Source organism: Xiphophorus maculatus, chromosome 9 (genome assembly GCF_002775205.1).
Source record: "Xiphophorus maculatus strain JP 163 A chromosome 9, X_maculatus-5.0-male, whole genome shotgun sequence".
In the NCBI taxonomy this organism is placed as follows: Eukaryota; Metazoa; Chordata; class Actinopteri; order Cyprinodontiformes; family Poeciliidae; genus Xiphophorus; species Xiphophorus maculatus.
In genome coordinates, this window is record NC_036451.1 from 13,845,527 (window position 1) to 13,871,758 (window position 26,232).

At 35.9% G+C, this 26,232-nt stretch overlaps 1 protein-coding gene across 3 annotated transcripts in view; it reads right to left on the minus strand.

The window, feature by feature from the left end:
• pex5l (peroxisomal biogenesis factor 5 like) overlaps positions 1-26,232 on the minus strand; it is an 80,838-nt gene that overhangs the window by 45,452 nt on the left and 9,154 nt on the right. For 2 of the 3 annotated variants that reach the window (XM_023339325.1, XM_005800540.3), the window contains exon 2: positions 1,949-2,053. The exons of the other annotated variant lie outside the window; for it this stretch is intronic. In XM_023339325.1, coding sequence (XP_023195093.1) covers positions 1,949-2,053 — 105 coding nt within the window. The remainder of the gene's footprint in view (positions 1-1,948; positions 2,054-26,232) is intronic. 3 annotated transcript variants of the gene reach the window in all.

The following is a 26,232-nucleotide window of genomic DNA, read 5'->3' on the forward strand; positions in this document are numbered from 1 at the left end:
GAGGTTTGCTTCGTATTTTGTGACTCATTCTAATGGGCCAGAGCTGCCCTTACATCAAATTATAAACCTCCATGTTGAGAATGACTGGATTTCAGAATGGTTTGATAAGTTTTAGCAAACTATGATGGCTCTGTGTTTTCTAAACCCACACTATTTCTGCTAAAGCTAAAAATGAGTTGGTGGGAATCGGTGAACATTTTAAGAGAATTTCAAAACTACTTATGAGATTTTTCGGTTACACTTTATTTGACGGGTTGTGAATAAGACTGAAACTTTAAAAATTATGTAGCCTTATGTTATTAAAGCTAAAGTTTAATCAGCAATGCTTTTATAACTAATTTATGTCAGATCATGATTTCTTGATTAATGTCAAGTTGTCATAACAAAACATTTTGAATAATGTCAACTTTGTATTAAAAGTGTCATGATTTACTGAATGACACTTTATGACAACAGTCATAAATATTCATGAAGACTTACTCATGTTCATGACAGGTTTTATGTCATGTTTATGACGCTGTCATGACAGTCTTGTTCACAACCTGTCAAATAAAGTGTTACCGATTTTTGTTTAAGGAAAAGGTAAAGATAGCTTCCCTCTTAGATTTATTTAAGCATATATTGGACAGACCTAACTACATTTTTGATACAATTTATAAATTAACATTTGCAATAAATGTGATGTGAGTTGGTGTGCTTACAATGAAACAGTTTACTGTCATATGACGCTAACTGTATATCAATATAACTTTTTCTCTTTCAAATGTGTGTGTATGAATTTAGAGTGTTAAGAAACTCCAAATATTGAGATGTCATGTCATCAAAATACAATTCTTAAGAAGGAACCTTTTTGTAATTCCCTTACTCAGCTCATGCATAAAATATTTACCAGCTGCCCTGTGCAAAACAGTGCTGACTTGCACCAGCTGCTCTCTTCTGCACATGTGTTTGTGTAAAGTTTGTATTGGAAAAATTAGAATCTGTTTACAGTGTCTGTATTTATTGTAAACAATCTTCTCTAGGTTGTCAGATTTAGCTGTGATTAGCAGCTCCTGGTTAAAAACCTAACAAAAGTAGGCTTAACTTTTTGTCCTTTTAGCATTTACAATATGACACATAGTGACTGTAACTATCAAGCTGAATATGAGTTTTAAGTTATGAAACCACTTTTATTTATCGTCTTACTTAAACAATGACTGGTAAAATTGTTTCAGATGCTTTTAAGCTTATAAATAAATATAAATATAATATTTGCCACAACTATCTAGACATAAATATTCATACATACACAGCAGCACTCGCACACTTCACAGAAACAAACAGACAAGCACAGCACACAAGAATCTATTTTGGCATCTGGAAACTCCATCCTGCTAAACATTTATAAAAGAAAATATTTTGCAACATTTATAACAAAGAGAGCTCAGATTGAAGCACAATGCTATACTATTATGCATAGCATTTAGAAAATGCTTTCACACACTTTGATTAGCTGCTTATGAGGTGTAAAAGTCAGAAAGTTTTAAGTGACCTCGTTAGGAATGGGACAAGAAGTTTGCCCAGCACCTCCCATGAATCCTTTATGCTTCACTCAATATACCACAGAATACATTTTAAGAAGGGCATCATGATTTCTTAATGCCTAACTGGAAAAGATAAAATATAATATGGATTACTGCAACAAACTGACCCTACTTTTGCTGTCCATTACATCATTTATTCACTGAATAAATGCAGAAATGTAGTGTTTTATACCCCATAGAGCAGCTGGAAAATATAATTATAGTCACTCTTTTGTTAGATACAACAGTCATAAGCCTCAAGTAATGAGTTAGCAGACAGTGGAGGTCAGCTGTAGGACACGCTAAGCTTTGCCAATGTTTCAGTGTCACCAACACATGAAGACGTCCCACTTAAAGGTGGGGGGTTCTGGAATGGATCTGCCCACCTTGGTAGTCACTGTGAGGAGGGGCTTCCCTTCTGATGACGCCTTACTTGGTATCTCCTTCAGGACCATGGCAACAGTCTTATCTGCAGCCCTAGAGTCTTTCCCCTACAACAGTGAAATCAACAATGACTTTTGTCAGGACAGTTAGACAACTTTTTGCCCCCATCGAGGGAACATCACAAAACACTGTATGATATGTGTGAGGCTGTCTAACAACAAAAACATCAATATTTCCACATCACTATTACAATGAGAAGCGTCACTGCACAATGTAGACGTTTGACTGCATATACAGATGAGTATGGTTGTCCAGAGCAATACTTTTTCCAATTTAAGATGGGAAAGTATTATACAGAGTCTAAAAAACAGCTTGTAACATGGATAATTACAACTCTAAAAGATGCATGACAGGATAATCACGTTACTTGTCACAAATCTACAGCAAAAACTGTATTGAGTTCAGAAAATGACCTGATTTATTTTATATAGAATAGAGCCAAAATCAATTTTTTTAAATCTATTTTTTAAATTGTTGAATACTAACTTAAAGGTGCTATTTGGCCTTTGGCTGCTTGATTGTGATAGTACATCATACAATTCTTACCTGAATAAATAGAGGACAAAATAAGTAATGTACTAATGGATAAAATACATCTGTGTGCTGACACTAAACTGTTTAAATCAGATCGTGCTACTGAGTATTTAAGTTGATGATACCAATGTTTGGATAAAATGTAATTGGACTTTTCTGCTAAAATTTTGGTGGCACCTCATGGCTATTAGTCCATAGCTAATAGCTAATAGCCTCAACCGTCTCACTTAAGCCCCTTTTGTCCTAAATTTAAAATGGATATAATGGACATTTTTGCTTATTTTAATTATACACAGTTCTTTAAAAGTCCCTTTTATCCATAACAACTGGAACTTTACATATCTAGCAAAGTTATTTTCAAAATTTGCCATCTTTTAAAAATTACCGTAATAACCAGATATTTGCTGGAAAGAGCAAAGTCTCCCCTTTCAGAAACCATTGTAGTTTTTCAGGTAGCGTAAAGTGTGGCAGAATTACGATACTGTAAATCTGGCTGGATCGTCACTGCTCTGTGTAGGACTTAAAGGTTTAAGTTTTGTATGTTGTAAGTGGAAGTTTTACATACATGATGATAATACACTCATCTACAGCCACACAAGTCACATAATAGTACAACGTTTCATTAGTTCTTTCACCAATTCTTACCAATTTTGCCCCTACACTGCTATTTTTGTCCCCACCACAACCCATGTAAAGCATTACATATTAATGTATTTCTATAGGTAGTTACATAGTAGTTAGATGGATAATATGCATAGGTAATCATGAAAAGACAAATATATTATTTTAATTGTTTGGTTCCGCTGTTTCATCTGAAATGTCTGAAAATAGTGGAGTCACTAGTAGATAACTACAAGACCAACCGAAAGACGAAAAATGTTGTTCACCACTCTTTAACTTTATGTTTTTACTCTGCAAAGGTCTCAGTTGGTCTCATGAAATACTCTGCCAGCAAATCTTATTAGGGGTTTTCACATTTCAGCTTGTAAGAAAAATAAATTAGGTTCTTCGTCTACTGATTTCCTCAACTGATCAAGTGACAAAATGCATGAGCTGAACCCAGAGGGAGACTTTCCTTAAAAGCTTAATACTCTTGATAAAGCACCTGCTCCCTATCTCTGGCTTGAACTCACTCATATAAATCAGCAGCACAGCTCGTCGAGATGTAGCCAGAAGCGAAGCGGCAATTGAGAGACCAGAGATTCAGGCAACACAAACATTTGTTCCTGGAGGTTTAGTCTAAAATGCAAATTATGCAGTTTTTGATTTGTCAGATTTTCATTTTGTGTCAAATGTTCAGGACTTGCATAAACTGGAAAAAAAAGTCCAACACAGACATACTTTGTTTACTCATATTTTTCCATGTTGCAGTACTAGGAGAAAGAAATTTGCTTTACTTTTTTTTCTTCTAATCATTCCAAAGCAAATTGAGCAACAGCCTTAAAACGTAGCATCTTTTAGGTTCTCTATTAAATCTGATTTGTTCATTTTAGGACCTTTCATTTAGATTCTGCTTATGTCACTTAGTTTTACCAAGAACATTAAGTATTTTAATAATAATTCAAAACATGTTATTCTTTTCACATTGTTAGTCTTGAGTGCATTCGACTTAATTTAGTTTTTGTACATGAAATGACAAACACCTCTGAAACAGGTTGTTTGTATTCTCTGTGTAAAATGACAACATTTTTATGTTACATACATTTACATTATTTCTATTTGCGATGCATATAAGTGTATATAGCAATTTGTAAAAGCTCAGATGCATGACTTTAAGATTTCTTATAGATTAATTCCCAACATTTGAGGTATTTGTGGAGACATCTAATGATATATTTTAAGGCAACACTACAGATGGACTGCTTCTCTCTTCTGTTGGATCAAAGAAAATCAAAAGAAATCAGGAAAGACATAAGAAAATTAAATGTAGATCTCCATAGCTAAGATTCATCCTTGGGTCCAATATTTAAAACCCTGAAGGTCCCATGCTGTATTCACATAAATACTTAGTATAACCACTTTGTTCAGATAAAAACCCTATCTACAGTGAAATGAGTCATAAAAAAACCACAGAGAGAGGGAGATGCCATTACGGCACAAGCAGCAGAACAAAGACGTACTATAACTTGCAAATGCACAGAGGGACGAACATAGGGGAGACATGTCCTGCAGTCTGATGAAATAAAAATGTTTAGCCATAATGACAATCATTACTTTTAGAGGAATAAGGGGAAGTTTGCCAGCCTGAAGACAACATTTCAACTTTAAAGTACCAGGGTTTGTTTTCCTCACAGCCCAAAGCCGTAGGGTTGTTTTGCTGTAGAAGGGAGTGGTCCCATTTACAAAATTAATCATACCATGGCAATATTGATGCCACATGATTGTCAGCCAAGAAGTTAAAGCTGGGCCCAAATAGACCTTCCAAGGCACAAACTAAGTTACTTGGTGGAAGTATAATCAAGATAGAGGTATTTTACAAAGTACTAAACAAGTTCCCCTGAAATTGTCAACACTGTACTATCTTCTTCCTAAGACATAGAAGAAGGTTTAATTTTTTAATGAAAACCCAGGTTTCAACAACAACAGCATAACCTAATCCACCAGAGCAGAACCTGAAATGACTTGCAGCTTTCGCTAGTCCAGACCATTGGGTGAGGGATATATCTGCCTGAAGATGCAGCTCTAGCCAAGGGACTTGATTTCCTCATGTTTCCACAAGAACTGAAGACTTTATAACTTTCACTGAATTGGCAACTAGGAGCAACATCTCAAACCAAGAGGCAGAAAAACTTAATATCAACATTTCAGCAACTCTCTTTAACACCGAGCCTCCTCCCTCTGACCTCATGCACCTCAAAATGAAGGCACAGTCGTTCCCCACAAGGACAAATACGTCACAGTTTTGCCTGCAGACATGTGGAGATGTTCAGTGATCCTTAATACACCTGACTATAACAGGACAGTCATTATATTATGAAGGGATACTTCTACCTACAAGGCACTGAATAAGGACAAACTTCCTAAAAACACAAAAAAAGACAATGAATGATTGATAGTTAACACCCTACATCACTTACTAAAGGGTAAACGACTTCCTTTTGAATACAGCAATATGGGCTGATCAAGGAAAATAGATGATTCAAGAGAGAAGTGGAAGAATCTATCTACAACAAACATAAAAAACAAACACTAACCAAAGGGTGATGGCCATAGGTTCTCACTTTCTAAAATCTAGATTGTATCTTTGACTCATTTCACCTGGTGGCTAGACAACGATAGGAACATGTGATCTAAACACCTCATGCTGGCATTGTAAGGAAGCATTTCACAAATGATAACACAAACAATGGACCAAATGAAGTATTGAGTGGGTGACTTATGTGACCTTTGCAGAGTAATAATTCTGACTGCAACTTTTAATCCTGATAACTCATGAACAGAACTACAGACACCTTTTTGAATGAGAGGGGAATCTAAGAAACAAGAGAAGAAGTCCAACTAACTTTATTTTAAGTGCTTACATAAATGCAGCATACTTTTTGCTTCTTGCAAACCTCAGTTCTGCTCACCTCCTGCGTGTCTGTCTCTCGACTTCACAGAGAAGCTACAAACAACTTGATCCCTCCAGGCAAACAGAAAATTGATCAGCGTGAGGGGTGAACTTATACTCTGTGGACTAGAGTGGCAGATACTGCCACCGGTGAGCTGAAATACTGTGGAAAATAACAATAAATAGAATATAGGGGCGACTAACGCATCCCACCTCATCCAAAGAGAGAGTTTTAAAGTTTAAGCAGATTCTCAACACTTTAACATTAGCCTTACATAAGTTATTGGACCAAACCACAAACATTTAGAAAACAAAGGCAGTTCAGTTCAAGTGTGTGTAAAGTTTAGCTACATTTATGTTTTAGACTGAAAACTGAACTTCCTGTGCTGTTAATTTTCTAGATAACATAGGTTGTTCCTAATGAATATTATTATTATTTTCATTTTATTGCTACTGTTTCCACTGTAATGTCTCAAAGAGAGTTTGGTTCTTATAATGAAAAAGCAGTAAACAAAGCAGGAATCTTCAGCCTGACATACTTGAAATACAGCAGAAATAACTTTGCGGGTGGAGCGGCATACATCACGATCCACATTGATCGCCCTGGACTACAATGTGCACGCCTTTGCAGCGACATTGGGCAAAAATCTGGGGATTTCTTTGTTGATGGCAGTTATTACAAAGCATGCTCTAAATTAAACTGCAGCTGAGGGACATTTATATCCCAGTGCAAATAACTGGCCTCACTCTAAGGCTTGTCTGTAGAGAATACATTTATTAGACACTCATGTTTTCTGAGTGGTTTATAAGAACTGAAACATGATCTCCAGCTTCCCACAATAAATGTCAGCTATGGACATGATGAAGTTTTGAAACTTAAAACACTTTAATAATTAAAAAAATTTATTTGAGTTTTCAATTAAATACCTTTTGGTGCTAGAGGTGAAATGAACTGAAATGAATTGCAATTATTGTAATGTGCTTAAATGAAAAGCCTGAAGCATGGCAGTTTTATTCCATGGTTATCTAATTACATCCAGGATAAGAGTCCAGATCAGACGTTTGAACTAATTAGATAAATCAAATGGTTCACCAAAATTGTTTCTCATATACAATTATACAGCAGAACATAAAAGACAATATTCATCACAACTTGATGAATATTGGAAGAAGTGACGTGTGGCATCAGTCTTCTTAGAGCACATTTGGCTGGATAATGTAGTCCATTTCTCTCACAGCCGGAGCTTTGGTCATTTTAAAAATGTTTCAGCTTTTTTGTGTTTGCACAGCCTTTCATCGGCAGATTGCTCGGACAGCAGCATTTGGCTGGTAATCTGCGTGGAAGTGTTTGCCTGTCAGGAATGCGAGCTGTAACATGTGACAGACAGGGCTGTCAGGATATAAGCTTTAGTAATTCTTTGAACCCTTCAGTCAACAAAGCCGGCTTCAGGCGATTTGCTGAAAGGCACCCTCCGGCAAAATTTCCGCACTTCCTGTGTTTAACAACAGACCAGTACGTTAAATGTCAGTCATAAATCAGAAAAGTTAAATTGTTTTTAATTGTTTATTTTATTTATTCAAACTGGCAATGTTGTATATTTAATAATATATCACAATTCAGTGAATTAAAGAAAGCACTAAATCTGTACTTTAATGTGTTGCTTATTTGTTAAAATGGACATTTAAAATCTAAAGTATTCTTTATAATTACACACAAAAAATAGAAACAGTCATTGTTTCCCCTAAAATAATGATCCATATGATTATTTTATGGTTTTCTGTTGCAGATTTATTATATTTTGTCTGTCAGTCTAATCCATCAAAGTTAGTGGGAGAATTAATTACACTCATCAGGATGATTGCTTTAAATTACAGTTGTTATCAGTTATGACAGTCTGTTGATGACAGACAATAAAAGTTTCAATTACTTAATAGTTTTGCAGCTGCAGCTCTAGTGCTATTACAATAATACTGAAATAAGATGTATGATCACAATGTTAAACTTTTTGAGCAAAATGAAAGTATTTTGATTTAGAATTTAATGATATGATGTTGCATTTAAATGAGTGCTATACAATGTAATTATTTATATGTTCATTTACAGCACAGTGATTGCAGGGTAAATTTTTTGATATATTTAAAAATTTTGCATCCAAAACTGTGTGTTTTCCATAAAGAGACATTATTTGGACAAGTATTTAAACCCTGGTGGCAGTTTAATAGCTAGGATCAATAAGAGTTACTAAGAGCATTTTCTCATGGTCTCCATGCATCACTTCTCTACATTTTCAATATAATATAAGACTAGAGTCATACATAACTTTCTAAAGAATCTAATATCACAATATCTAATAAGTTTTAACGGAAGCAGAGACCATCAACAGAGAATCTCTGATCACAGAAAGCTTCCATTGTAAGTCTGTAAAGTATTTTATGGTAAAGTCAATACTACAAAGATAGCAAAAACAAGCCAGGATCATAAAATGTGTGAGGAATATAAAATTAATCTAAGGTTCATCTAACAAAACTGGAGAAAGTAAAATGAGGAATTGTAACTGCAGGTTACATAAACTTGATTTTATCAACCAATCAAATATTTATAGATACAATTTAATTTCTGGACACAATGGATCATTTTTAACAATGCATATCTTGAGTTTCTGTAGTTCATAGTAATGTCAGCCCGTCCAGAACCTATATTTTTTACAACCATAATTTTGCATCTTGGACTTGGATTTTTAATTCATATCAACTCCCAGAAGGGATGATTGAAATAAGAGCAGGTTTTGTAAACCATTTTCTGTCATTTGTAATTTATTTTTAAGAAAAGAAATGGATGAAAAAAGAGACCACTAATTTAAATTGGATTTGGGATGAGTGAGATTTGATTTTTGCCCAGACCTAATTAATTACTTTTGTTACCCAATTCTAATTATTTGAGTTAAAGATGTTGACTTTTAGGTTTTCTCTTCACTATGATGTTTTTCTCTCTACCAGTTGTGCAACTTAAAGCCAAAGCTTGGACTACACATGAAGTGCGCCTATTTGTGTCAAAATATGTATGGAAAAAGTAAACAGAATTGGGACAACTAAATGAAATACTACTCCGTAATTAGAAATGTAATAAGTCACAAGTTACATCTTCTTCAGTAGAAGAAGTACAAAATTATGAACACACAAGACGATGTTCTTTGTATGGTAAATAAAGATACAAACCTCCTCCTGGATGTTCCTCTGTATAAAATAGTGGATTCAGTGTTATTTATGATACTGCAGGTAAGTATGTCTGTTTATAAATCAAGAGGTAATTGACCATAGTTTCATCATCACACCAGCTATTTACCATTTTTATCTTTGATTGGATTTACAGCACAGAAAATAATCATTCAACCTAGTCCCCACAAACCTAATTTCATTGAAGAGCAGCTGGTAGTATTTCATTTTGAAGAGAATGTGCCTGGGCCAAGCTTTCGCAAAAATGAAGCGATGCTCTGGGAGAGGGAGAGAACAGTAATGCCTCATAATGATTATAGATGGCGAAAAATTATCCCAGAGGTTTCCTGGGACAGCTCAGCAAACATGACTTACATAGAAATGAGCGCAAATGCATTAGTGCGTGCTTGAGAATAGTGACACGACTGCTCGTAAATCCAAATAGAGACCAACAGGAATTTTCTAGCTTTGACACTGGATACATCAACCAAGGTGGAAATGCTATGTGCCAGGACTGGAGGTATTGCCGGGTTATTCACAAACCAGTGAATAACCAGTTGGATATACATTAGGGCACAGATTTTTTTAGCTAACAATTGGTCTTTCAGTGTTTAGTGTCAGGCATAGGCTCTGTTGCGTTGGGTATTTTTCTTTCGTTTTCTCCCTTGAACAGCGTCTGTGCTAACCGTCTGCAACATTTATTGATGAAAAAAATAAGATTCCAGTTATTTTCTGATCTCAAATTTCTTTTAATTAAATGTTAAAAGGATGATAAATGAATGAAAAGAATCACTTTCTGACCACCAGAACCTAATCTATTAGTCCTGGGGACAGTCTTGTTACCTCATTGTGTATAATAACCTTCATTAATCACTCTTCTGTATGTACCCCATTATAACGATGATTTTTTTTATAAATGGCATCATGTGTATCATTCTGCTTTGTAATCTGTTACACTTGCAGCTCCGTGTTCAACATCCAAGGTTCAGATGGGAGAGCAACTCGAGCAAATAAGATGAATGAATTCACAATGTAACCAGACGTGTCCTTCCATCTAATAGACATGTAAAAGCCCATTAGTCTGCATCACAGATGTACACACACCAACACACACTCAGAGTGTGTAAGGAAGACCCTAGCTTCTGTTTTAGGCATCCAGATTAAATTACAGGCTGGCAGAAGTTGTCAGAAACGATGAAAAAAGGGTTAAACAGGCTTTTTGGTGATGAGTGACAACAACATTTTAAGACTTCAACCATTAAGCATATTTTAGGTGCCAACAGTGTCAGTTCTTGCATGAATAGCGTCTCTTTCCAGGTTCAGTTATTATTCTGAAATGGTTACTGAAGACATGTGAGGTTTTTCCCTCACTAGAAAAATTGTTGCCTTTGAAATAGCACGTACAGAAAGCTCATAAAAAAGAAGAAAAAATATATAACAATGTTCATATTTTCATTCTGAGAATAAACCTTTTCACTTTTGGGGGTTACATTCCCTTGTACTTATAAACCAATCCAACCCAATCCATGCAACTACCCATATAAAACAACAAAAACAATATTTAACAGCCCCATCTGCTGAACTATACCAGTGTTTACTTTTCACTTGATGTTTTCAATATACAACCTACACCTAGACTTTATTAAAATTATGTGAATACAGATTTTAGATAACAAAAACAAGTCATTGCAAGTTAAAACCAGTCAACGTTCTCATCCTTGTGCCCTTTCCATCATATAAACATCCACAGAAACATATTTGATTTGTGAAATGCATCAAAATTTTCAGGATGGGTGGAGCTAAACTCAGCAAGGACGGTGGGAGGTTAGCTTGTGCTTCCTTCCACGAGGGGAAAACATGAGCAACTGCTCACCTCTATCCCTACAGTCACTGGATTCATGTTGAATATTGATGAGAATCTATCATGCAGGTCTATCATTTGCAAACTATTAAAAATATTACAAATTCTCTAAGTTTATTTAATAAAGAAAAAAAAGATAAAACTGGTGTGCAGTACTGCACAAAGCTGTAACCTGTCATCATATTCTAAGCAGCAACTCTGCACAACTCAAGGGGAACTAACTCCATATTGAATTTGCAAGCAAATAACCAGGACTGCCCTCAAACTAATGGCGCCCTGGCAGAGAGTCATATCTTCGCTTTTAGCAAATGCTACTGTTGAAGGTTTTATGTTTTTTGATTTTGATTAATACTTTAATCAAATCTAACAAAGCAATTTACTTTCCTGTTGGAAGGCAAATGTCTTTTACTTTCGAGTTTAGAGTCATTTATTCTGAGGGGAAATCACTACTTTCTCTGCTAGGAGCATAACAAAACATGTAGCTATATTTTGAAGTTTTCATCTATTTGGAATTGTTCAGTCAAACCCATTTTTTGACTTGTGGGGCCATAATAAGGTTACAAACCAGATAAAAACATATATACACATATATACGCATATACTTAATTTAGTCCATTTGCTTTCATTGTGAATAGTAACCACAAAAATAAAGATTTAATTTTATAAATGATAAAATACAAATCAAATCTCATTAATCTAAAAATAAAGTTAAACATAATTGCAGTTTTTTTTATTACTATTGCACCACTTGCTTTTATTTGGAGACTTTTTACAGGACCGTAGAAAAAGTAGCTCCTCTTATTTATAGCGTGGTGTCACCAGGTCAAAGTTTAAATTTTTCTAATGTGGTCACGTTTTTCTTTGTTTGAGCAGAGGTCAGGAGGGCAGAAACACATGTTGGCCCAGTTTCACCAGCCAAGCCAGGTGCCAAAATGATTAAAAAAACAAGAGGGTGCTAACAGACCTTACCACGATACTCATGTCAAACCTTTCAACCTGAAGCAGTGTGATGTGCAGATGGCCTGCGCTCCAGTTGAAACGTGAACATGAAACAAAGACTGCTGCTCATAAAAAATTAACTCTGGATTACAGAGCATGTAATCAGTTTCAGGTTGGCTGCATAAATCCCAAAGATGAGGGAGCAACTGTGACCTGATACATGAATATGTATACCCACTGGACATTGAGCATGTTTTGTTGCAAATAGCTGTGAACTGGTGAGAGAACACGGCTTATTAAGCATCAGTGTGAAAATGAACTTGCTGGCTTTTTTTGCTAGATGAGCCATTTATTATCTTGAATCAAATTTGGTAATAAAAAATATATATATAATATTTAATTGCAACTGCTTTTATGAATTATGCTACAAATAGATCTAGAATGCATGCACAGATTTGAATTTCTGTCTTGAGGTAAGGTAAGAGAAATATTAAAAATGATAATAGATTTAAATCTAATTAAAATGTCAATTGCTTTTCATCTACTTCCTCTGGAACTGCTGTTAATAGTTGTAGCTACTTGTTATTTCTCTGACCTTCATGTTTCATTTTCCCAATTTGCATGCCGCTAATTACAGCTCTTAAATAAGATCTATCTTGTTCAGACTTACAAGCTTGTACTTAATGAACTATTATAAACTCACAGAGGTCTATAAGCTGCTCTGTCGAGTGTTTGCATTCCTCTTAACATGCTCTTCTCTCCTCTCTTCCCCTGAATCTGTACGTTTTCTCTGGAGACTACTCCACAATCAGGTAACAAGGCACAAAATAATAACCTTTGTTTGGGCCTCCAGGTTTCTGAGTAGAAGATTGATTTTTTTCTTTTAGCTCGTTAGATTACGCCTCATGTCTCCTGACTGAGGGGTGAAATTGAATTGTGCACCTTTAAAGGGAAGTCTGTGTGAGCAGAGATCATTCTTGTTTTGGGAAAACACACTGATGGTTCTTTATGGTCAAGTCAGCCACAAGGACAGGGGAGCAGGCTTTAATTTGAGCGGTCATGACCAGCTAGGCAGCTGACAAGCCAAACAGCCTTGCAGAGTTTGCTGTCAGTGATCAATTATTGAAGCTGTGTGGGCTTCAACATCCAAACTATTACCAATTTCATGCCTTTATTTTCATTTCCCTAATAAACTGAGAGTTTCACCAGCTGTAAATTGAAGATTAGAGATTAGAGTGTCTTTGTAAGCCTTCATTTTAATTAGCATGGTCATTTATTTGTTGGTCTTTTAATGAGTGTTGCACCATCCATTATCTATACCTGCCTGTTTATCCAGGATTGGGGGGAGGCTGGCACCCATCTCCTGCAGTTATTGGGTTAATGGTTATTGGACAGCTCTCCAGTCCATCAAAGGGCAATTCATGCACACACATGTTCATAATAAAGAACAATTTAGAGAAGCCAATTAACCTAACAGTCAAGTTTTGGACTGTGGGAAAAAAACCAGAGTACCCAGAGGGAGCCTGTGCACGCCTAAGGAGAACATACAAACTCCATAGAAAGGCCAGTATTCAAACCAAACACCTTCTTGCTGCAAGGCAACAGTGTAGCAACAGTTTAGAAATTGTTAGGCCAAACTGATTCCTTATTGACTGATTCCTCTTTCATTCAAACCAGAGTTTCCACATTAGTCAAATTCTCAATGCCTTCAGAAATAATGATCTACACCTCGAAATCAGCTGCCAAGCAAACATCTACTGTATGTTCTCTGAAAGGATTGTATTTTTACTTGCCTTTAAATGAGGCATCATTTATAGTATTTTAGTCCTTCTATTCAGCTTAGAGTCAGGATAAATTACATCACATCACCAAGAACCAGCACTGTTTGTGACAAACAGGTATAGCCTGAAATTCAGTCTCCCAAAAACTAATAATACTTAAGCAGGAGATGAAAAACCTACTTTTGCATAACAAAGGAATATCTGCTTTCTTTTAGTGTTGCATGTTTGACATTAGCACAAATAATTTCTGTAAAAAGATTAGGTAAAAACATAGCTGTTGCAATCCTACGTGTGATTACGGTGTGCTTCACATTTCTACTTCTGTACTTGCCATGTTTGTAGCAGTGATTGTGATATAAGTAAGAACTTATATCACTATAGAGCAGTTAATTTGCACAACCATTGTACCTGAAGGGCATGCTTGAATCCACCTATAATTAGTACTATGTGCTTGTGAAGTTTATAGGATGTGCAAAAGTGGAAATAAAAAATAAATAAAACATCACCACCACAACCCCAAATTGGAAATACAAAACTTTAAAATAAAAAAAAAGAAAGAAAAAAGACTCTGTATCAAATGTTGCTGTCTTATTATGCCCAGCAGCAATTAGAATACAAATCTTACATTAAGTGGGGCTTTTACTGCGTTATTACATTGACTCTAATGCACATTCTTGAGACGGTAAATGACCTGGCAGGAAGCCTTGATATAACAGTAAATGAATCATCCTAAAGCTGTTCAACAAATAACCATGAGTCAGCTCTCTCCTTCTTCTGGACAAAGCACTTAACAACCATCTGTGAGCCACTAAAGAAAGTGATGAACTTATGAAATAGCATAAGCTCAACCGTTTTTTTTCTGCCTTTGTACTTTTGTGCACTCTGTCAGCAAAGACTAATGATAGAAGACTTATTTTGTTTTCGACAACAAAGTAGATCATAAAGCAGCTGTTTTTCATATGATGCATACATTATGAGGTAATAGCTAATTGTTGCATCAGCATATACAGTATGTTTTTAACATGTTTAGATTTTCTAAAATACAGAATCCTTGGATCACTAGAAAAACAAAACAATTAAAGCTAGTGGTAAGCTACCACTTTAAATATAGCAGTTTTACTCTCACACAAACTCACAAATGCTATTTAAAACTGAGAAAGCTCAAACCATTTGAAATAGATCAAAATGAACACAAATGCTTAATGTACTTATATCTGCCTTTGGAACAGATCAGACCTGGTGGGCACTTTGACAGTGGCCAATATATGAAGAGTGACTCAAGGGCAGTGGAAGTTTAATGATGATGTGGCGGTAAATCTCAGCCTCGGGTTGAACTCTCCTCTCTAACTTCTACCGCCATTGATAACGCCTCAAACCCTGACAGTACAAAAGCCTTTTTCAGGCCCTAGTGGCCAATTTCCTCCTTCTCCATTCACCTGCCCATTAAGAAAAACTGTGGAGGAAGCGGACAACGAGATCCTCTTGCAGCGTGTGCACAACTCATTACTTACACTGTAGCTGTGTTGCTACTTGCAACTTGGCTCGCAACTGCTAATGATGAGGGATGACAGTAAAAGAAGGAGAATCCCCTCTGTGCATCGAGCAGGAGGGTACAATAACCTGATTACTAACGACTGGCTGGAAAATAGCATTAGGCTCTTTTTGCAGATGTGACACTCACTTTGAGCCGGCGACTGTCCTAGATCCGGGCAGCTGCACTATCTCACTCTCTGTAGATCAGTTTATCACTGTCCTTTTAAGTTGCAGTACCAATAGCCGCTATATTTGCTCCTTAGTGCTTTTTTTACAGAAGTTTGACTTTCTGCCTTCCTTTTTTTGGATTGCTATGCCACGTTACAGAGATATGCAACATTTTTATTTAGTTATGTATGTAGCCTTAAAGAAGATTGTTTACATCCAGATTTCTTCATTTAAAGAGGACAAAGATTTGGTGTAAACATTTAGAGGTTTAACTAGATGTGCTCTCTAGGATGAAAACAAGGTGTATTATAAAACCCTAGGGCTCACACATAGTTACACACCAACACTTTGCACCATTACATTACCATTTATAATTAATCTCCAATTCATGTTCTAGGAACATTCAGACAGTCTCTAGTTAACTATGGTAGACAGATGGTTCCAGAGTTGGAGACCAAGAGTTAGCAGCCCTTCAAGGATAGGGCAGGAGGATATGGATGAACAACATATTTCAATATAATTTCATATCAGTCAATACCAGAGGTCACGTTAATGGAATATTTTCTGTATTTGATCGGTAAATTTTTTAAACGATGGGAAAATTTGAAGTCCATCAGTCATTTGACAGGTTATAATTCGCACCCTTGACCGGTGCACACAGGCAGACATTATAGACTTTATGCAAAGAGTCCATCGCGGAGGCAACTAAAACCAAATAATTAAAAAAATCCTTTCTGAATATCATCTCATGGACACTGAACTTAATGCGTCTTTCTGACTGGGAGCTAACAGCGTATTGAAGAGTTATGGACCGGACGCTTTGGAGCGCGTCTGGTTCAGAAGCGCATTCCAAACCTTTGGTAGAAATGGCGCGTTTAATTTCAGTCTCCATTACAGACCAGAGAAAACTAAAGAGAACGTTGTGTTAATCCATTTATAATCTAAACAGAGGAGCCGGCAGTTTATCTTCAGGAAACAAATAAAGGTGCAGAAGTTAATTAGACCATAATATGTGCAGTCCGCTGCACAACTAATGCGGACGCTGCAAAGAATTAAACTTAACTCATCCAGCGGTTTTAACAAATGGTGCTGGAAGACATTAGAGAGTGTGGTTCTGGATCGAAGTTCAATGAAATTATCAATAGTATCGAACACGTCTATTTCAACAGCTATCATTATTGCTTTAACACCCAGCCTTACTAGAATCTCGCTCATCCTATGATGTAGAGCTCTAAACTAAATATTGATATCAGCATGACTAGCTGGATCATAATGACAGTATTAATATGCAGGCTTAACGTTTACTGGTGCAAATATCAACGGTTTCAGCTCAAAACCTTCTCAGTGTAGTTGTACATTAGACATTCTCTGTTTGTAATATTGCCAGGCATTGCAATGAATTTATAAAATACTTGTTCAAATATTTGGGAGAAGTGCATGTTGAGGCAGTGGATTCACCTCTGGTGGAGCTGTGTCACCACGGGGAACGAAGCAGAAAGCTGGTGCCTGCCCATTGATGTCTGTTTATATTCCACTATACATGTTTGATTACACATTCAGTACACAGGCTGACATTCCACAGTCTGTCTAATATATTTAAGTGTGTGGCATTCTTGGTTTTTTTAATCATACAGCACCTCTTAGCCTAACTCCTTCCTTACAGGCTCCAAAGTTAAAGCATGTTTTAATTTTGAGCGCATTGCCTTTTTTCAGATAACACACATTGCAAATTATTAGCTTGGTAATGTTGGGGCACTCTCACTGACTCATTTTCTTCATCTGCTTTGTCCTGTTCATGGCCGTGCAGGGAATGAAGGCTCTCCCAGCAGTCCTTCAGTGAAATATGGGGTACATGCTGGACAGGCTGTTAATCTGGTGCAGGGTCAACACGGAAATGCACAAGACAAAAAAAAGCCAGGCAGACGCACATATAGCTATAAATAATTTTGAATCAGCAATCAATGTAACAAGCATTTTTTTACACTGTAGGAGGAAACCGGAGCACCCAAAGTCCACGAAGGTACAGCAGGACAGAGATGTGTCTGCTAGATTTAAATAAGTATAATTTTCTGTAAAATAACGTTTAAAACAATGCAGGTTCTGGTGAGGATTAAACTAGTACACCCCACATTTATGGCTAATATTACACACATGATGAGAACACTTTTACTTGGAATTTTAATTGAGGCTCAACCTCAGACATTTAGTTCAGTGTGTTACTGACTACTAAAATTTGAAGCTGTGACAGTTGAAGGTTAAGGCCTCAAACAGTTCAAACAAATGAACTGTTCGAGGCCTTCAGAGAGAAGATTGTAGCAGCTTTAGATTCAGATTAGGAGGTCTCAAAAGAATTTGAATCAGCCACTAGAGTGAGTGGAGAACATGTAGGAAGTTCACATTGAAAGCAGACCGCAACTAAAATAAGTTTGTTTTTAGAAACTATATAAACTATTATGTAGTTTATATAGTATATTTATATTATAAACTATTATGTAGTTAATAATCACATCTATTGTTTTTATGGTGGTACTAGACTGGCATCCAATGTTTTGTTATTGTTTCCCAAGCTGTGAATGACAATAAATATAACATAACATAAAATAACATAAAATGGGACCAAAAGCAGGTTCCTGCTACTTGTTGAACTAGTAGGTTGTCTTTACCTTTGACTTCACATCAGTCATATCTTGTTGACCATGACCGGTTTCCTACTTGTTATTTTAAGTGTTCCATAAAATGGACAGAAAGTATGACAAATGGCTCAATAGAAATCAGATTTTCAGAGATTATACATTACATAGCAGTTGTAGGTCCAGTGTAGGTCCCCTGATATTATATTACACTTATTTATCCCCCACTGTGACGTCCAGTGGAGTCACACTGCTTCGTCAGACACTGACACCTAACTCCACCCTCCCTCTCACTTACCGCTTCTTCTCTTTGAAACTGGAACAGTTTCAAATCCATCTGTGCAAACAAGACATGTTGCCAAAAATTGCTTATTGTTCAAGGATTTTCACTCACGCTGTGAAAGGAAATTAATGTCGACTTTCACTCAGCTTCATGAAAGGCTTAGAGTTTATGATAATTATATTGTAATGCAATCAATCACATATTCTGTGTGTTGTGTCTTAACTCTGATTCAAATACTGCGAGATAAATCTTTTATTTTTTTGTATTGACTAAAGTCCTACGCAGAATGTGTTTAATTAATTAAAATTAGTTATAACAAACAGAGTATTAAATGATTTTCTTTCAGTTTCTGACTTTATTTTCCATTAGAGATGATTTTACCACAGTGAAAATGTAAATGTGTGAACCTGAGATTATGCTACTTAAGAGAAAGATGACCTTTGTTAAAGTTTTTCTATATAAATGTATGTGGAGGGTGCTGCTACCAGTCATATATTTAGTCTGCCAGCTTCCTCCCTTTATTCCATTGGTAATAAACACAGATTAGTGTGTTTAGTCTACACACACTTTATATATATATTTGAAGAAGAATATTCCATTGAATTCCTTCAGAATTATTCAGATTTTTTAAAGACGCTGTCAGACTAGTTTTCTGTTTTTCTGCACTGCAAACTGACATTTTCTGTTTCTGTTGAATTAATACAATTTGTTTCATGCACCAGGTAAAATAACATAACAGAGATGATGAGAATGAAATGAATATCAGTTTTCTTTTATGATTTTCACAGTCATTTGGGGGAAAATGGCAGATTATAAGCCATAAAACACAGAAGACTTGAAGGTCTAAAATGCATCTAAAAACAGACAGCAGCTCAGATATAATTAAGGCTTATGTGAAGCAACATCACAAAGGCCTGATAAACAGTCAACTTCCCCTTGTCAAATTGTATCACAAGCATCTCCTGGACAAGTTCAGCAGGTTCAGTAGAGGGAGTGACCTCAAATAAGTTTTAAAGTGGAACATTTCAGGTTTCTGACAACATTAAGCTGCTTGTCTCATGTAATTCAGGGACAAAAGAAAATTGTACTTCCTTACAAAGACGTAATGCCTTTAAGACGTACAGTACAAAGCCATTTCATTTCAAGAAGGGGCTCAGTGAACCATCTAATGGCTCCACTGTGGTCATCACATAGTAATGGTATAAATCTATCAAAAATGTGTCAAACATAAATGGCAGGATGCCTTAAATGGAAACTGTCAACTGTTATAGCTGGTTCTCTTGTATTGAGGAGGCACAAATTTTATTTTTCAACATGTAGGTATGTTTGAGTCTTTGTGAAAATAAGGTGGTTTCTAGACTGATGATGGAGCACCCAAGTGTGTGTGATAAAGAGAGAGAAAAGAGAGAAGTCAGCAGACAGTTTATCTTTCCACCGCCACCACAAGACCTCGGTCTGATAATAAATGCCCTCTCACAGCTTCAGTGATCTCAATGGAGAAATAATACAAATGCTACACAAAAGCACCGTCTAACACACATTAATACCTTGACATGTTTTTTTTTTGTTTGTTTTTTTCAGGAAATTTAATCCAAAGGCAGAGGTGACATCACATCATGATCTCACTTTCCCTCTTTTAAGATTAAATCTTTGAAGCTCTTGGGTTTAAATCAGCACTAATCCTTCCTAAAATCCTCAACGGAAAATCAAACTATGATCAAGGGCCACAGTGGCCCAATGCCATTTATTACAAATAAAACAAGCATCGAAAGCAGATCCCTCCTGAGCCATAGATAGATAGATACCGTATTTTCCGGACTATAGAGCGCACCATACTATAAGCCACACCTACAAATGTTTTGAACAAAACAAAACTGTAAACGTACATATATAAGGTGCACCGGGCTATAAGACGCTGGTATCTCCGCCGTTCTCGGGTTTCCATAAGGCTCAGCAGAGGGCAGCGTCCTAATAAATCTGCTCGATTTATTAGGACGCTGCCCTCTAGCTCAAAGCCGAACCATGGATTCGTTCACGCTGTTTACGTGCAGTGGCTCTATTTCCCTCCTGTACTGTCAGATCGACAGCCCTCAACTTAAAAGCTGCATCATATGAGTTTGAAGAAACTTCTCCATCGTGTCTGCTGCTAGCACGTGCTTGTTCTAAATGAAAATTAGAACTTTCTTCTTTGATTTCCAATTTTTACTTCCAATGATTCACTTCCTGCTAAAGAGACCCCTGGCGGTTGAAGAAAAATCCACAGAAAAGCCGCACCGGGCTATAAGCCGCATGGTTCAAAGCGTAGGAAAAACGTAGCGGCTTATAATCAGAAAAATGCGATCGATCGATCAAGTGGTCGATCGAAATATCGATCGATAGATAGATTAACATCCCTGATAATACTTCCAATTTCTTTACATCTTTACCTAAATTCATCAAGATATCAATAAATCAAATTTTTTATCATGTTAGCTCTAAATGATATACATAAATACCCACTCTAACCCAAACCAGTGATCATTAAACAATGTCTGTGCAATCCTGACAAACAGCATCACTTGTAATTAGGAAAATCTTTCTATCTCACATTTTTGCATAATGTCTCACTTTAGCAGATAGCATTCATGAAGTATTTTAACAGTGTTTATTGTTAACATTTCTTGATAAAATCTCAGTGTCTGTCTGCCTCATTACATGTTTAAATAGGTCATAATTACAAAGTTTTACAACTCTTTCTTCTTACACAGCGGGAGAGCAGATTATGTCATTAAAGCACATTCTGTGACTACAAACTATTAAAAGAAGATAGTAATGATATCAGGGTGTAATTTGTGGCTTCTGGATGGAAACAGATGCACAAAGGAAACAGACCAGGGATTCCTCGGCAATGGCTTCCCTGCTTTGAAACAGAGCCTGGCTTTAAGCCCAACTAGCAACTAGGGAATCTAAGATTTCACAATTGCTTTCTGGAGAGACGCTGCTTCCAATTTCTATTTTGAAACACTTTACCACATGATTCCCTATGCAGAGCTTATTGATAATTTGATACTTGATGATAATAACAGTTTGGAAACATCTTTTGACCAACCAATCACTGCTGAAGAGCCACATTCATCGGGGCAGAGATGTATATTATCAGTATGATAATTGTCTCGTGTTGGACCACTCAAGAAGACCAAAGTATTTTTTTTTTTTCATGGAGAGGCGGATGCTGGTGTTCCCACTTCCCCTTATGTAAATTTCATATTTCTAGTGCAAATTACCACAGCGAGGAGTTCATCATGGAAGGCTAATGTCTCTGCTGGTCATTTGGAGCTGGCGCTGGTGACGTGTTTGTGTCTGAGGTGTGGCGGGGCGAATGAAGTGCTCCTCACTAAGATTTAGATGTGTACAGCAGGGCTGATTACACAAGAGGCTGAGAGCCACATGTAATCATGTCGAAGAGCTATTTTCTATTTTTTAAACTGTCTTTTCTGTCTGTCATGACCAGGATATTCAATCTCCAATCAGTTGGACTCATTTTTAAATTAATGAAAAGAGAAAGAAACTGAAATAGTGCTTTGTGCCATTAATATATTAACATATTTCCTTAGATCATCTTAGTCTGTTGTTGGAGTTGAATCCTTTGGCTACTAAAAGAGGCAATCAACAGTAATTATAGGATAAAGAAAAATGATTTTTGTCCTCTTATCAGCATGAACCTATCCTCTGTTTCACTGCAGGCAGATTTACACCAACATTATAATCTAAAAATATAATATAATTCCTTGATAATACTTTAATAGATTTGTTAGTGGGAATTATGAAATTATTTTGTCAGATCTTTTCTGACAAATATATATTAGTGTGGCATTCAGAATATAATAGTAGTTATGTTAGTTCCTAAGACAAGTTGGAAATGATGTTTCTGAATCAGTGTCAAACACAGATAAGAAGTCTCTTATAGAAAGCATTTTCTATAATTATTTATTTTAAGCCAAGAATGCAACAAACCCTCAAATAAATACCTTAGAAAAAGAACCTACACATGTACAGTAAAACGGAATGTACATCTTTTATCTCTGCTGAATGAAGGCTGCCAATGTTTCCCAAATTTGGATAATTCATATAAAATGTTTAAAACTATTAAAACTGTTTAATAATAGGTCCCAAAACTCTTATACAGTCCCCTAAATTAAAACCATTAGTTTTTATTACATTAGTGTAATCTCACCATTTAAAAAAATTCTGAAAAAATCTGTTTTCTGAGTATTCAGTGGGTAAAAAAAATATTGCCTTTAGCAAAATCACCAGCGCCAAATTGATAACACCTTTAACAATCCCTCTTAATTTACTTTTTTTCTTGTTTAGGTTTTTATCAGATTGCCCGGGAACAGTTTGGAAACATGAGGAAATAATAGATGATTCAAACCATGTTAGCAAAAAGAGCTAATACCTCCTCCAGCTTCGATGGTTTCCATAGCTGTAGATTACAGCAGTAGTTCTTATTTCCATGTCTGAATTTGAATTCTTTGAAAGTAAAATCCTAAAATGAACAAATTGAGTCACAGTGAGCAAATTGCTAAGATATGGAGAAGAATGTCACATAAACAATGATCGTCTAAGAAAGAGTAGCGAGATGTTCTAGGATTTATCCACTGCTGTGACGCGTTACGACACTCTGTGACTGCAGAACCATCAACTTCTTCTTCTTCAGCTTTAACAAGAAACTATTAACAGTACTTGATTAATCACCCCTGGATCATTATCTATGTAAATATTAATGGTGACATCTATTATATATTTTCATTTATAATAGATAAAAAATGGAATGGTTTTATGATTCTTATTCTATACAAAACAAGATGGATTGTAATTAAAAAGAACAGCGAGCTTTTCTACCAGGAAATAAAACTCATTTCCCTCACTATTCTCAGTGAGCAGCAGCTCAAGTCTCTACTGCCACAGGAACAGGAGACAACTTGTCTTCCACCTCACCTAACCTCAATTTAACCTTGTTGCTTCACTTCTTCACCACAATTGAGCAACCAATTGCTGCCAACAAGCACCAGGCCAGTGCACCCGATCGCCGCCTCTCTGTGTCACAAAGTGCAAAAACACATAGAAAGCCTGTTTCCTATAAGGCAGAAATTCAATATGCCAAGCCCTAAAACAACTTTAAGTTTTCACTTTAAGTTTTGTAAATAAAAAAGGATCAAAGCTAGGACATTTGGTGTGTGCCCTGTAATTGAAATTAATCATATTTCTACTGTTTTTATTGTATTTTTTGAGGCAACTTTTTCAGAATTTTGCATTAAAAATATTACAGAACACTTCTGTCTTTTTCCAAAGGCATGATAAAAGATAAAATGTAAGTTTTATTTAATAAAAGTTTTGGATTATTAAAATTTCTTGCAATGATTCATATAAACAAATCTACAAATGTTCACTTCCAGCAAAAATCTTTAACGGTACTAAAACAAAACATGAGAACAATAAAAACAGCAGCCAATAAATCACATCTGACACTCTGGTATTTTGTCAGTACTTTATCATCTTTTTTATCTTGCTTTATTTTTCTCTCTATCATTAAGTCTTTCAGTGACCTTTCCTTTGGCAGCCTGTCTGCAAACGATAGCTGAAGGATACGCTTTAATTGACATGAAAGTATTCCTGAGTTCGGATGAGGAAGAATCCTGAAAGCAGAAAGGTTACAGAGGGCTACTCAACAACTTTCTGTGAATTTAAATGAAGCTATACAGAGGAAAAATGTATCAATCCTCTGCAGTAGGAATAAACAATAATTCTGATAGCGATGATAAGGACGAAATAGTCTTAAAATATTCTCTGTGGAAAATGTTAAATGACATTTTTGTAAGCTGTGTAAATTTTAGACACCTTTCAGTGACTTTGTAAAATAATTTTCTCTCTTCTTCCATGGGAAACAAAACCAGCACAGCAACGCTTGAGAAAAACAGCTCTGACTGCTGGTCTGCTTTAAGTACCACAGACATACAACACTTATCTCAAGAGCTTACTTATCCATTAACTGGAAACAGGCTAAACATTTTCTCTAAATTCTCAAATGAATTTTGTCGACTAAGTCCTACTCAGATGCTTGTTTTGCATTGTTTTGATGTGCAGTCTGACCCAGTAATATTCACATGTAAACAGAAAAAATGGAGGGAAATTTTCATCAGGCCAAAATAGAGGTGGGTAAATAGAAGTGGAGTGTGCTTCATTATCTCCACTGGTGGTTTATTTCCATCCAGTCATCAATCCAGACACTTCTAGTTGGTGCTGCTGTATGTGTGAGACGCCTGTCACTTTTTCATGAGGAGCTGCTCTAAAAGTGTGTGTTCATCATAATTTTAAAAGTTAAGAGGCCAGAAATCGTTATATTTTAGAGTGGGAAAATATAAAACTCTTGAGAGTCTGAAACAAATATAACTAAGTTTCGATAGATTTTTATAGCAAACAAAGGAATTTTAAAGCACTTTTCTGAAACACAAGGAGCTTTTTAACTCTGAAAGGAATCAACATATGTGGATGACGCCTAACAGCATCTGCAACACCACTCATAATATCTCAGTATAGTCACATAATATATTGTTTCTTTAACAAAAAAGTGTTTTCTAATAAGAAATATGCCAGATGGATGTTTAGCCAATTCTTATCAATATAAGGAAGACATAATATCACCAGGTTGGTGTGGATATGTCATTAAACTTAATAAATCAAATCATCACAGAACAGGTTTTTGTACTAATGTACGGAGCCCTCCAAATACTGATTGAAAATCTTTCTTTTTTTTTTTTTTTTTTTACTGCACGTTTATGTCTGTTAAGGCTAAGATGGAACTGAAAGCAGCCCTTTAAACCATTCAGACAACCAGCACAACAGAGACACAATTAAAACTGTCACATGACTTATTACCTTCGATAATAACTCAGAAATAGTCCAAATTAGGATGTATTTTTATTTCTTTCCTACTTACGGAAAGTTTCTGTTTATATCATAGGTTTGTGGTGCCTTTCTATCCTAAAGAAAAAGATATAGAACTTCACATATTTCACAATAAGATATTGACATTCATGGAAAAACCTTACATAAGCTTATATTAAAGAAGAAAGTACGGCGGCCACCGTAAGAAAGGGACTCCGGGAGATTTTGTCTAAAGCGGTGTTTTTTCACTGTAGCTTTCTCTCTTCTCTATCTCTCACTTCTCTAAACTTTAATCCTACAGTTCTGTGAGTCCTGCAAGCTAATTTCAGATCTAAACAAGAATCTCAAACTGTTGCTAGAAGACATTCTGTTCAAAGAGTTGTAGTATTTTATTTTTGTTTTCTCTTGTGCTTAAAGCCATGAAATGATTGCTTCTGTTATGAGAGTCCTGCTCAGAGCAGGCAGCCTTGGGTTGAAGTTGTTGAATGTCTGAAGGATGTATTATGTTGTTTCAGGTTATCGGTTTTCAGGCCTTCAGTAACTGGAACAGAGAGTGAGCAACTACTACTTTTTCTTTTACTTCCATTCGGATTCAACACTATGACGTTGTTATGAATTTAATAACATTTGTAGTTCACAATTAGCTACAAACATTTTTGACGAATGATACAGCAAATAAAAAGAAATAGATAATATATCAAGTCAAAACATTTCCATTTTTAAAAAGGTACAGTTTTTGAAAGTTTTTCTCTTCACTAAGAAGCAAAGCAGTGGATTTAGACAGGCCAGCTACTGCGCTGCCTGGTCTTA